Consider the following 14,304-nt stretch of genomic DNA (forward strand, 5'->3'; position numbering starts at 1 on the left):
CGTCACTGTGTTTGCAAATGTCCTTCCCAAATGTGTGCGTGGCAGTTCCATAACCAATAATAAGAGGTCAATTTATGGAAAAAGACAACACCACTCGTTGATCCAATATTTCCAGTTTTAGGGCTCATGTACACAGCTGTTGCTCGGCTGTTGTCCGTATTGCGATTGGGTCCGCAATCTGGAAGGTCCAGTCCGGAACGGAGGCATGGAACCCCACGAAAGCATGTTCTATTTTTTTGCAGTGCAGACGGATCACGGGCCCATTTATCTGCATGGATGTTGGTCGTGCAGTGTGGTCCCCAATGCACAGAACGGCCGTGTGCATGAGCCCTTATTCAGTGGTCCATGTTTCATACAAAAAGACCTACAAAAACAACAAAACACATAAGGGTTTTTATGGGTCCTGTTGTTCGAAACATGGACCATTAAAAAAAAAGCTGGAGATTTTGGATCACGAATGGCGCTGGCTTCTTATATGAATTTTGCCCCTATTATACTTATCTGGGACTGAATATGCATAAATGTGTTGGAACATGAAGGTAACGACCACAACTATTGCATACTATACTCTCAAAGTGCCGCACCTGAGGGGTTAATTGTGCGTATCATAGCCTCCTGTAAGAGATCAGGTGCTGCCAGGCAGCAGGGGGCAGACCCCCCTCCCTCCCCAGTTTTAAATTCATTGGTGGCCAGTGCGGCCCCCCCTCCCTCCCTTCCCTGTATTAAATTAATTGGTGGCCAGTGCGGCCCCCCCGGCCCCCCCTCCCCTGTATCAAATTCATTAGTGGCCAGTGCGGCCCCCTCCCTCCCGCCCCTGTATTAAATTCATTGGTGGCCAGTGCGGCCTCCCCTCTCACCCACCCTAATTAAAATTCCCCCCCATTATTGGTGGCAGCGGAGAGTTCCGATCGGAGTCCCAGTTTAATCACTGGGGCTCCGATCGGTAACCATGGCAACCAGGACGCTACTGCAGTTCTGGCTGCCATGGTTACTTAGCAATTTTAAAAGCATAATGCTTACCTGGGCATTATGCCGGGCGCTCCTCCTACTGGTAAGTGAAAGGTCTGTGCGGCGCATTGCTTATAGCACAGACCTGTTACTTACCAGTAGGAGGAGTGCCGGGCTGGTCACAGACATTGCAGGTAAGTATAATGCTTCTAAAATTGCTAAGTAACCATGGCAGCCAGAACTGCAGTAGCGTCCTGGTTGCCATGGTTACCGATCGGAGCGCCAGCGATTAAACTGGGACTCCGATCGGAACTCTCCGCTGCCACCAATGATGGGGGGGGGGATTTTAATTAGCGGGGGGGAGAGGGGAGGCCGCACTGGCCACCAATGAATTTAATACAGGGGCGGGAGGGGGGGCCGGACAGGAAACACTGATCACGGACGCGGATGACAAACGGTGCATTTTACCGAGTTTTCAACGGACCCATTGAAAGTCAATGGGTCCGCAGAAAATCACGGAAAACGGAACAACGGACACGGATGCACACAACGGTCGTGTGCATGAGGCCTAAGACACATAAAATAAAGTCATCTTATTAAGAGATGCCAGTTGCAAATACCCCAAGCTGTTTACCAGGGTTGTAGATTGTTGGCCTCTGGCAATCACATAGTCACCAGGCCAACTACGTTTAAAAAAAGGAGCTATCATGATAAGACAACTCTTGAAAAACATATGTTTCTTTATAGCCATAAGCTGTTTGTAGATCCAGCGAGTAACTGGCCAAAATCACCTGTTCTCTATAGCAGGAAATAGACATTTTTGTCTATATCCAGCATGGAAATTTTCATGACATTTTGATTATAACCAACAAATCTAAAACTATCTCTGGATGTGACTTGGACCAGCGTTGCAGTAACCACGAATGGCCCCTACACAGTGTACAGAGCTGTCCTTTTCCGGTTCCTGGTCCTGAAGCACAACAACTCTTGAAAACAGCTGATTGAGCGGGACCTATGCAGGATGCATACGGCCGGTGTCCATGTTTTGCGGATCCACGCACGTGGTCTGCAAAATGGACACAGCCCTGTGAATGCCCCCTTATTATTAAACTTTATAGTATGGAAAGTCTGATATTCAAGCATGGGACTTACGTGAAAGGCACCTGGATGGCCCGTAGTGGGTCTTTACTAGCTTGAAGTTCATGGTCCCTAAAATGTTTATTCATATTTATATGGTGATTGATGTCTTATGATTTGGGATATCCAATATTCCTGATCCAGTTTTAGATTATTAATCGTTATTAATATTTGAGTTTAACAAAAAACATCACTGTATGTACCACCTAGTACAAGAAGTAATGATTCATGCAGCAGGTTCTGCAAGGAGTTAACAGTGCTGAGGTCACAAAGTTGAAACTCGCTCCACTTGTGTTTGTATTGAAGATTGACTTTATGAAGGTCAAGTTTAGCCCTGTGTACATAGGATGGATATTCTCTCTGCCTCCACATTTCCAATGCTTCATCATTAACTTTGAAGGGATGCCAGAGATGAAGAACAAGATAAAATCAGACACAAACCTACATGCTATTTTCTGTGGTAAACAGATGTATTTGGGTTTTATACTTGACTACAGATAATATGACAGTGGAGAAATATGGAGAAAATGTATCAAATTATTATTATATTTTTTTTTTTGTCGGTCAAAGGTGGCATTTTTGTCCAGATTCAAACTGTAGTTTCTTTTCTTCTTCTCCTCTTCTACAATAAAAAAAATATAAATCTGCCAAAAAGGACAAATAAAATATTTAAAAAACCCCAATAAAGTAAATTATTAATATGTTTAGTAATTATAGCAGGAAGTACTACAGATTGTAAGGGGACAGTGATTTGTCTTACATCAGATACATTTTCACACATTGCAAAAGATATTTTTGGATTATTTTTCTGTGGGATTTTCATTCTATTTTGATTGTAGTAAAAGTAAGTCCAATTTCACATTCATCTGGGAAATATTCAGTTGATTGCTTTTCTGGGCCATGATTACAGATAGTGAACAATAATATTTTTTTGTTTGCAGGTCTGATAAACTTCTTGAAGATGGAATAGATGTGTAACATTGATGGTCTTTAGGGAAAAACTGTTGGAATCTGTTGATTTTGAACCATCTAATGCAGTGTTCCTCAACTCCACTCCTCAGCGCCCACCTGTCGGTCATGTTTTCAGGATTTCCGTAGTATGGAGCAGGTGATATACAGTAATTAGTGTCAAATCGCATCAGTACCTACCACAGGTATTGATTCTGTGGGATATTCTCAAATCATGACTAGCAGGTGGGCCCTGAGGACTGGAGTTGAGGAACACTGATCTAATGTGTATGATGGTCTACCCCACTATAACCTACCAGCAGATCAAAGAAGACTTGAAAATGTTAGATTTATTTTTTTGTTCCAGCAGGACATAAGCCTCTTCCCAATGAAATATGGTAGTGTAGAAATAAATATCTGTCACCCAAATGAGGGTTCAGGCTCACAGCAGTCTCATGTGTATGGCCACCTAGAGGAAGATATTTGTTGCAATCGCTGAAACACTGTTGCCTAGTTGGTCATGCAGATGACAGCTGTGTACTGCATATTAAGTACTTTGGGGGGAACTTATTAAGCCCTGAACACCAGAATTCTAGCAGGGTTTTTTGAGGGTCAGTTTTTCGAGTTGGTGTGAAAATTTGGACAGAATTTCAGAATAGATCACTTTTGTGTCACATGAAGAACAACTTTTTAAAAAGTCGCAAAAAAACCTGCAACAGGCCATACTTATACTAAAATAGACACAACCACATTGCACTTGAGCCAAACTTATTATTACTGTGTGCCATCTTCATAAATTAGGCACAGTGTGTATATAAACTCAACTTCATTCTAAAAACTAATCTCAGATACACCTACAATTAAAAATTCCACTCTTTGTCTGTAGATAACTAGCAGTTAAAGTTGGCAGCAAATATAAGATAGCTCCCTACTGATATAAAACTGCACACTTGACTGATCCATGCATCCAAATGTATTAGAGAGTTGTGAGACGATTGTCAGTAGAACAATTCAACAAATATCCTAAGCTTATGACCATTTTTATGGTCCTCCTCTATTTGCAAACACAAACCTGAGCTTTATGGTTTAGGATGAGGATAATTCCTGGGGATAGGATCATAGAGTTGATAATCTTGACTATTGAGGGAACCCCTGACAACCGATTTTCCAATTGATTCCTTTTCTCTTGTGGAACTCTCTCTTCTCATAGTAACTAAATTTCATGATGTGGCACCAAATGTTTCATCGGAATCCAATGTTCAATTATGTAGATGAAAATCACCTTGGATGAACACAAGAACTTTCAATATATTGTCAGTTTCTTAGCTATTTGTGCAATCATTCCCATCTCCTATACACTTCTTGGCTTTAACCCACCAACAACTCCATAGTGCCCTTATCTGTTACTTGTAGTAAAGCTGAGAGCATAATTTTGCAACTGATCATTCTTCTATGGTGAAACATATCTCTTTACAAAGTAATTAAAGTTGACCACATGCCACCAAATTCTTTAGCCAAATCAGAAATTTTCCGAATTTGGATGACTAGAAAAAAGTTTAACATTCTGTAAGCAATCATTCTCTTTTCTTATAGGACACATCTAATAAGGATTTATTGTGGTGGTCATATAAAATCTAAACATTAAGCAGTTTTCCATATTTTATTTCAGATAATAAGACAAATGACCTGTGTGCAGGTTGTGGATGCACTATCTCAGATCGGTTCCTTCTCAGAGTGAATGACAGACCTTGGCATGAGTGCTGTGTTAAATGTGCAGCCTGCCTAAAAACCCTATCTGGGACGTGTTATTATCGTAACCGTCAACTGTACTGCAAAGAAGACTATGAAAAGTAAGTGTGCATCATTATGGAAATACTCTTAGCAAAACATATTAGTAAGGTTTTCATGAATTAGTATTGTGCAGAAACATCTGAATTTCAATTACTTTTTATTTTCTGAATTGTGTGTAAAACGGTAATTTGTCAGATTGGCTGAGGCTTCACAAAATGAATGGGGCCAGGGTTTTTTACTGGTGCCACAGCCATATACGAGTTTGCTCCCAGGTTTGAACCAGTAGAGACATGGAACATAATATTGAGGAAGGAATTGTTGGTATTTATTTGCATGGGTTTGTTGTGTATGTACTACAGTTAGTGGAACACTAAAAGTACAAAAGAATGCTAAAAGTAAACCAGAAATCTAGCTACCTTCCCATTTTATCAGTCTGCGGTATTTTCTGTGGAACCCCACAGCAAACAGGTTTGTAGAAATCCTAAACAGATTAATCTACTACTAATCTTCTCCAGGGGTGGCTTTTAACCAAAGGTACGATTCGCGAACGCGATTGCGTGAACTTGATCAAATGTTCGTGAACCGCAAGCTCACGGCGGGCCCCATTCACTTTAATGGCAGGCGAACCTGAAAAACCTTCAGATCATTATTGCAGCCACCAAATACTTACAAGAAGTGCACAAATCGTCCCACAACATGGACAGTGACATACAAGAGGGGGATCAATGGCAAAAATTCCCACAAAAAATATGTATTTTTATCAGGGGCCATTTTTATGCGTCTTAAAGGGAAACTCTCAAAAATGTGGCCTGCTGGTGCCTAGAAAATTTTTATTTTAGGCCATGGGAGTACAAGCCCCAAAAATTAGGCATTTTTTCTGTCACCAGACAGAAAACATCAAGTGATTATGTGGCTGGCGGTACATTAGACGGTCATTGGATATCAATTTTACTGCAGGCCAGTACAAATAGATGTCAAATACATATGTTTAAAAGAACAAAAAATATAAAATTGGAAAAAACATGGCTAACGAAATCCCCTCTCTTGTAAAAACCCCAAATGATATTAGTGGAATTTCGATAACACCTGGTTGTCGTCAACAAGTGTTGAATTTCTCTGAGGTCCCAAACATTAGGCATTCACCAGACAGAAAAGAACAAGTGATTATGTGGCTGGAGGTACATTAGAAGTTCATTCAATATCAATTTTACTGCAGGCCAGTTTAGTACAGGGCCCAAACATTAGGCATTCACCGGACAGAAAAGAACAATTGATAATGTGGCTGGAGGTACATTAGGCGGTTACCATATAACACTTTTACTGTTTGCCAGTTAGATTACAGGCCCCAAAAATTATGCATTCACCGTACAGAAAAGATCAAGTGATTATGTGGCTGGAGGTATATTAGACGATCATTGGATAACAATTTTACTGCAGGCCAGTGGAGTACAGGCCCCAAACATTGGGCATTCACTGGACAGAAAAGGCATTTTATGCCGCTGTATTTACATAAGATAGGGACCATTCTTTGTTCTGGGTTGTGGCAGATATGTGTGGGCTGGCATGAGGAAATTCAATTTAACATGGTCGACACAGGTGTGGAATTCCTCCGAGATCCATGCCTCATTCATTTTTAGAAATATGAGGTAGTCCACACTGTCATGAGCTAGGATAGTGCGCTTATTGGTCACGATCCCCCCTGCTGCGCTGAACATCCTTTCGGACAGGACACTCGACGAGCTGCAAGCCAAGAGTTCCATGGCAAATTGTGCCAGATCTGGCCACAGTTCAAGCCTGCACACCCAGTAGTCCAGGGGTTCCTCGCTTCTCAGAACGTCCACATAGGCCATGAACCTGTTGGTCTAGGAGTTCCCTGAGGCTGGATCCGGAGGGCAGCTGTCGATGGGTTGGCTGCAAGAATGATCTCATATCCAAAGTGACTAACACATCTTCAAACCGTCCTCTTCTTGCAGGAGCGGTAGGATTGGTACCCGGACCTGTTTCGTTGTGGGTGAAAATTCCTCTGCCAGCGCCCACAACAGCAGAATGCAGCATCTCTCGCAGCAAGGCCTGGAAATGCTGCATTCTGACAGCCCTCTGTGATGCTGGTATCATGTCTGCCATTTTGTGTTTGTATCGGGGGTTTAAGTATGTTGCCACCCAGTACTGGTTCTTGCCCTTTATGATTTTTATATGGGGGTCCCTCTTCAAACACTGGAGCATGAAGGCCCCCATTTGCACTAAATTAAAAAGCGGTGGAGCGCCCTGGGTCCTGCTCATCGCCCAGGAGAATGTCGTCCTCGGTTTCCTCACCCAGCCACGGACAACACCAGGGATTCCCTAAAAGTTTAAAGCCTGCTCTTCTTGCTCCTCCTCCTCCCCCCAGCCACCATCCTCCTCTGACTCCTCTTCAGACTCCTGCTGACTTGTCTCAGATGGAGTAGCCCCCCATGTAATTCATTTAGCATTGAGACTTCCTCATCTTCTAGCGCCTGCTCCTCGACGGCTTGATCAATGACACAACGCAATGCACGCTCCAGAAAGAAGGCGTAAGGTACGATGTCACTGATGGTGCCCTGGCCGCGACTGACCAGTTTGGTCATCTCATCAAATGGCCGCAGAAGTCTGCATGCGTCGCGCATGAGCAGCCACTAGCGCAGTGAAAAAATACCAAGCTCCCCAGAACCTGTCCTGCCGCAGAGTTCGTACAGGTAGTCGTTAACGGCACGTTTCTGCTGGAGAAGCCTATCAAGCATATACAAGGTGGAGTTCCAGCGCGTTGAGCAGTCACAAATCAGACGTCTGACGAGCAAGTGGTGTCGCCGCTGAACGTAAGCAAGGCGAGCCATGGCCGTGTAAGATCTTCTAAAATGGGCAGAGTCGCTGCACGACTAAGTTCAGGACGTGTGCCATGCACGGCACGTGTGTCATTTTGCCCTGTTTCAGAGCGCTGAGCAGATTGGCACCGTTGTCACACACCACTTTACCAACTGTCAATTTGAGCGGGTTAGCCACTGATCAGCTTGTGACTGCAGAGCTGAAAGGAGTGCAGGACCGGTGTGGCTCTTGGCTTCCAGGCACAACAGCCGCAGCAGAGCATGGCAACGTCTCTCCTGGCACGTCAAATAGGTTCTGGGGAGCTAAGGGGGGTGCAGCAAAAGAGGCAGTAGCAGTGGAAAAGGAGGAGTCAGCCGAGGAGGAGACGCAGGATGGAGTAGGAGGAGGAGAAGAAGAGGCAGGCCTGCATGCGATCCGTGGTGCTAACACCAAATCCACATGGGTGCCACGGGTTACATGCTTGACGGCCCTCAGAAGGTTCACCCAGTGGGCAGTAAAAGTTATGTACCTTCCCTGTCCGTGTTTGCTAGACCACGTGTCTGTGGTCAGATGTATTTTGACAGCGACACTGTGTGCCAGAGATACATTCACTTGCCGCTGAATGTGGCCATATACCTCTGGGATGCCTTTCGGGGGGAAATATTCCGGGGACCTTCCATTGCGGTGTGCCAATGGCCACAAATTTTCTAATGGCCTCCGAGTCCACCAATTTATATTGCAGTAGTTGGCGGGCTAGCAGTTCCGACAATGCAGCGGTCAGCCATTGGGCAAGAGGATTATCCGGCGTCATCATTTTTTTACGCTCTAATATTTGGGCCACGGAAGCCTGCCTTGTGCCAGATGAATGTGACGATGGCACGGTGGAAGTGGGAGTGGAGGACAAATGGGAGGAGAGAGGAGAAGGAGAAGAGGCAGGATGTGGAGCACCAGTAGTGTGGCTTTGTGGGTTCTGACGGCATTGCTCCCACTGGGCTCGGTGATGGGAGGTCAGGAGCCTTCTTAAGGCGGTCGTCCCTAGGTGAGTGTTGGGCTTACCGCGACTTACGCGTTGACTGCACAGGCTGCAGATGGCAACATTATTATCAGCAGCTGACAAGTTAAAAAAAGCCCACACTGCGGAGCCATGTGCCGGCGTCCTGGGAGCGCAAGATGTGACCGTGCATGGTAGATGGCTCGCTCCAGATACATTTGCAGTCTGCTTTTTGCCTCCTGTGCACTGCGAGTTCTGTCTGCTTCTCCTCCCAATCTGCTGCTCCGTATCTCCCTCTGAACTCTCCTCCTCTTCCTCTCTTGTGGGCACCCATGTGACGTCCATCGACACATCATCATCGTCACCTTCACCATCATTGACATTAGAGATCTCGGAGTAGGCAGGAACAGCGGGGACCACCCTCATTGGGCTGATCTGGGTACTGTCGTCAGACCGCTGGGTGGCGGCCGTTGCTACCTCCTCCTCCTCATTCCAATGGCAAGAATGGCTGCGCATAGGTAAGGTCTTGGAATTGATAGAAAAATAGTTCCTCTGACTCGAGTGGAGGGGCTATGGTGGTGGTGGTGGTGTACTTGGGGGTGCATACAGCAGAGAGTGAGGAGGGTGCAGATACAGAGGATGAGGAGGGTGCAGAAGCGGAAGGCTGAGAGAGCCACTCAACCAACACTGGTGCGTCCTTTGAAGTAATCGCACGCACCTTCTCCAACTTACCACTTAGGCTTCAGCCTAGTGCTCCTGCCCGACCCCTACCACCCCTGCGGAATGGCCAGCCTCTTCCTCTGCCTGTCATTTTCAAAATTACCCTGTGACAAAGTCCCTATAGAAGAGCAGTATTTGTGGAAGCAGGTATATAGAACCGCTTAATGATTATTTGCTGGAAGCAGGTATATCAAACCCCTTAATCATTTTTTTTTGGGGGGCAACTGTTATGTCACACCAGTTGAAATTATTTGTTCAAATAGTGTTTGTCACTCTGTATAGCTGGGCTATCTCAGCAGAACCGCACACAACTCCTGCAAATTACAAATGTACTATATGGAAACTGATCCATTATGATTCCCATAGACTATTAAGATGGAATGCCTTTTAAAGGCTGCCGTTTTGCATTCCATCATGGGCAGTATAACCGATCCATCCTTCTGTCTTATGGATTCCATTATTTTCCGTGATAACCACGTTTATAACTTATAACAGAAAGCCATAACAGAATCCAGAACGCAGATGTGAACCCACCCTTAGTCATACCAAACCTCACAGGTTGCATTGATTTGTGCATAACTGTTTAATATACATCCCATTCCACATCTGCCTTTCCACAGCATTGGTGCTTTGTACAAGCATGTTTAGCTCTTCGATTCTATAGAATAGAAGCCCCTGTGCTAGAGAATAGGCACTCCTGCAGATAGAACAGCATTTCCTGAACTAGCTTTAATACAGCTCCCGCTGCAGTCCAAGAATTGTACAGAATGAGGTGCTTGAACCAAAGAAAATCTCCTATATGTATACGTATATGGAACTAGTATAAGTTTAAGGAGAAAGCATAAAAATCACTTTACTGCGTGTTCTGCAGTCCTCAGACTGCCGCTGAATGAAGGTTTGTGGGATTAGGAAAAAGTAAGATAAACTAACAGCTGCAATGCTGGGTTATGAAAAGCTTTCATCCCGCCCGTGGACCCCTTCCTCTCCCTCTGAACTAGGCCACAGTCTTTTGTTGGCACCTGATTTAAGGCATGAGATCCTTGAGTGCCCAGACTGAGTCTTATCACAAAAGGAGTAGTGGTGGGAATGATAGAAACCATTTGATCGTCAACCCTCCTCCACAGCCAAGTAATCTGAATGCTTTTCTTTTTCCAGATCAAAAAAATTAAAACTTAACACATATTAATTTGTAATCTTATTTTCCGTTCACCGCGTGTCATATTTTTAGTGTTTTGACACAGAATATGCAACTTTTGAAATGTTCTGTACTTATCGTGTTCATCGAAGTGGATAATTAGGATTTGCACTTCCTCGAGGATAGCTTTCTGAAACTTTTTACAATACAAGACCAGTCTATTTACATAGATTATCCATTATAATTCAAACTGGACCTTGGGTTCCGATAATATATAATGCATATTTACAAGTAAAATAAAAGGTGCGCTTTAGAAGGAAAAAGAGGTTTAATAACAAAGATCAAAATGTTGTTCTGGACGTGTCTCCTACTTGTTCCCTGTCCTAGACAGACATCAAGGCTCGGAGTCCTTTCAGAGTGGTGACGCCATGGTTTTTACTTTATCTGTGTCTGTCTTTATCATACTCCATATCATGGCATTGCTCCCACTATGTGATCCTCTTGGGACTATACCATTACATATATCCAATGCCTTTACTGTTGTCCTGAGATTCATAGCTTTTGTACTTGAAAAACGTCAGTATCTTTCTAGTGATACTTCCTAGATGGCACCTGGGCTCTGTGTTAAATACAAGCAAGGATTTTTATCCTGTATGCACAGAAAAAGCGGACAGAAGCCGAGAAAGTAAAAACCATGGCGCCACCACTGTGATAAGATTCCGAGCCCCGATGTCTATCGGGGAACAATTAGCAGATACATCCAGGACAACATGAGTGCCTACAAGGCTATTGGAAGTGGTGAACAGCCCTTTAACACAAGGTTATTTATTTACTATATTGAGGGCAAAACGGGAGATCATCAGTAACTGTGACATCATAATGAAAGGGGTTGTCCCACAAAACATATTCTAAATTTTTCAAACCAGTATCTGGATCTGAATACTGAATTAGAAAATGTTGTATAGCTGCTGAGTTAGGGCTTTTTCACATGAACGTAAGAGCTTCGTGCCCGTGCTGTGGACCGCAAATTGCGGTCCGCAATGCACGGGCACCGACCGTGGGGCATCCGCATGTGGATCGCGGACCCATTCACTTGAATGGGGTTTGAGATCCATCCGTTCTGCAAAAAGATAGAGCAAGTTCAATCTTTTTGTGGTGCAGAGGCAGGGAATGGAACCGCATGGAAGCACTCGATAGTGCTTCCGTGGGGTTCCGTTCCATGCTTCCGTTCCGTTCAGCACTGCATCTCCGGATTTGTGAATGGGTCAGCATCCATGATGCGGAATGCCGTATGCGGGCCGCAATACGGCAACGGAGGGGCAACGGCCGTGTGAATTAGCTCTTATTCAATAAAATGTATCTGTTTAGCGCCACCTGCCCCTTGTTTTTTTTAATTATTTCTTTAACCTGCTCATGGAGGTGGCCGCACATGCTCAGTTTCATCCTTAAACTGTCTCCTGAGCCGTGATAGGGAGAGCTGAGACACGCCTCCTGAGCTGTGATAGGGAGAGCTGAGACATGCCTCCTGAGCTGTGATAGGGAGAGCATGGACACGCCCCCTGAGCTGCAGCAGAAAAGACACTCCCCTTGAGCGGTCAGCTTGATATAAACCTAGCAGAGTAATGAATATGAAGATCTCTGGATCCATGTGAGGTACAGGGCTGGTTCGCTTTGTTAGAAAGAGGCTGCCATGTACTATATTATGTCTAATTTTAAATTTTTACATTAGTCATAGGATACCCCCTTTAATAAGAGACTTTGCGAGAGTTTATCTATTGGAAGTACTTGGCATAAGTGACACTATAATATTATCTGGAATGTTGTCTCGTATCCAATCTCAATATACCAGTTAGTGAGCAACTTCTTTGAAAGATTAAAATGTGCCCCAGGGGCGGACTGGCCATAGACTGTACAGGAAAATCTCCCAATGGGCCGATGCCCAGGGGCCCGCACAATGTCCTCCTCAAGCTGCTTGCCAGGTACATAATGATCTGATGCTCTCAGCATTAATTAAGGTACTTATGCACTTGGCCAGCAACTGCAGGTGTCCCCCTGAATTCAACTGTATTGCCATCCTCACAATAGTGATACGGCAGTATTTTGTGCTGCACTATGATATTGCTAGCCCTGCCTATTTTTGTTGTCCCTGCTTACTTGTTCGGCCCTTCCTACTTCTGTTCCCTGCCTTTTTCAATTTGGACCTGCCTACATCATGGGGCCACTTTTACTTTTTTCCAGGGCCACTTTAAGTCCCCAGTCCGCCCCTGATGTGCCCCCTCTAATATGTTGTTAGGTTTTGTCTCCCACGACAGAAGGGCTTGGTGTTTGTCCCCCCCTTTTTCATGACCCTTGGACCAATTTTCCACCAACTTGTTTGGTAGCAATGGCATGGACCTCATAGCAGCTGCATGGTTTGTTATGTATGCACTGGAGTAGAATCTCTCCTACAGAAGCCTATTTTACACAAACTATAATACGGTCGTCTTACTTAAGGTGGATCTACCTAAGTTCAATGGACAGCTACAGGCAAATTTCTACATTTCAAGATGATTTCCGGGGAAATAAAGAGCCACAAAGGTTAAAAAAAACGTAAAAAACATTTATCCATCTTCACACTTTGGAAATGACAGGGAAGGCCGACTCAGCTGATCACAGCCACTGATTGGCTGAGCAGGTCCTCCTGGAATTTCCTGCTGCGTCTTTTCCAGTTTTACCACATTTAGATTTTTTTTCCAGCTTCCCAGTACATTATCTGGAATATTTAATGGAGCCATTAATAACTTAATAAGTACAACTTAGCCAACAACAGGAGGGCAGAGAGGGCAGAGAGTAATAAATGAAAATGGAAAAATACTAAATGGCTGTGTTAGGAAGGGGGTTTTAAGGTACTTGAATATTGATAGCCTATCCTCAGGATGGGCCATCTGATATGTTCACTTTAGCGGGAGCAGTGCTGCAGTAACCAGGATGGAGCTACTGCAGAACAGCTGATCGGTGGGAGTATGGGGTGTTAGACCCCTGCCAATCAGATGCTTGAGGATAGGCCATCAATAACAGGTACTCAAAAACACCTTTTCAGTATCTGATCGGTGGGAGTCCGACACCCGGGACCTCTTTTTGCAGCTTTCATCTGGGGATAGGTCATCAGTAAAAAAAAGAAATCCTGGAAAACCATTTTAATTGTGATTATTTATGTTTTTGATTATAGATCAATATAGAAGTCATATCTGTCTATGTGTTTTTGGTTTAAAATGAAGTGTGTCCAATGACTAATTCCTTTTTATCCCAATTCCCTTCCTTGCCCGAGCTTTGAATTTAAATATTGTCTTCGCCTTGACTTAATTTTTGTTTGACTTCCCATATAACCTCTTTCACAGTTTTAATCCCGCATCCTAGCAATGTAATTAAACTCTCCTCATACATGTTTAATATCCTTCCTCTCCCTCTGACTTTATTACAGCTGTAATAAAAGACAATTTTGAGAGCAGTCCCATGGGCATCTTCCCTCATGGTAACAGCCCCTGGCATTTCACCAGAATGCACCTTCACAGGATATTGAATTTGTAGAGATGGTGGATAAGAACATGTGCTCTGACACAGCCTAAAAACCAGTTGTGCAGATGAGGGGGTAGAGGGTTGAAATGAGACATGAGCGAATTTCTCAAAATCAGTTTACTATAGGTCCGATTCATCAGTATAGGCCAAGAAATTTGATTCAGGTTCTCTCTCTCTCTATGTCTATGGATAAATTCTACTAACATGAATCTGAAGAAATTCAGATTCTACCGAATGAAAATGTTTTTTTAAAAATTCAGCC

At 44.0% G+C, this 14,304-nt stretch overlaps 1 protein-coding gene across 1 annotated transcript in view; it reads left to right on the forward strand.

Annotated features, from left to right (window-relative positions):
- Window positions 1-14,304, forward strand: part of LOC122929311 (LIM homeobox transcription factor 1-alpha-like) — a 124,094-nt gene that overhangs the window by 15,750 nt on the left and 94,040 nt on the right. The window contains exon 2 of the mRNA XM_044282830.1: window positions 4,703-4,883. Within this exon, the coding sequence (XP_044138765.1) occupies window positions 4,703-4,883 (181 nt within the window). The remainder of the gene's footprint in view (window positions 1-4,702; window positions 4,884-14,304) is intronic.

Source organism: Bufo gargarizans, chromosome 2, assembly GCF_014858855.1.
Source record: "Bufo gargarizans isolate SCDJY-AF-19 chromosome 2, ASM1485885v1, whole genome shotgun sequence".
Taxonomy (NCBI): domain Eukaryota; kingdom Metazoa; phylum Chordata; class Amphibia; order Anura; family Bufonidae; genus Bufo; species Bufo gargarizans.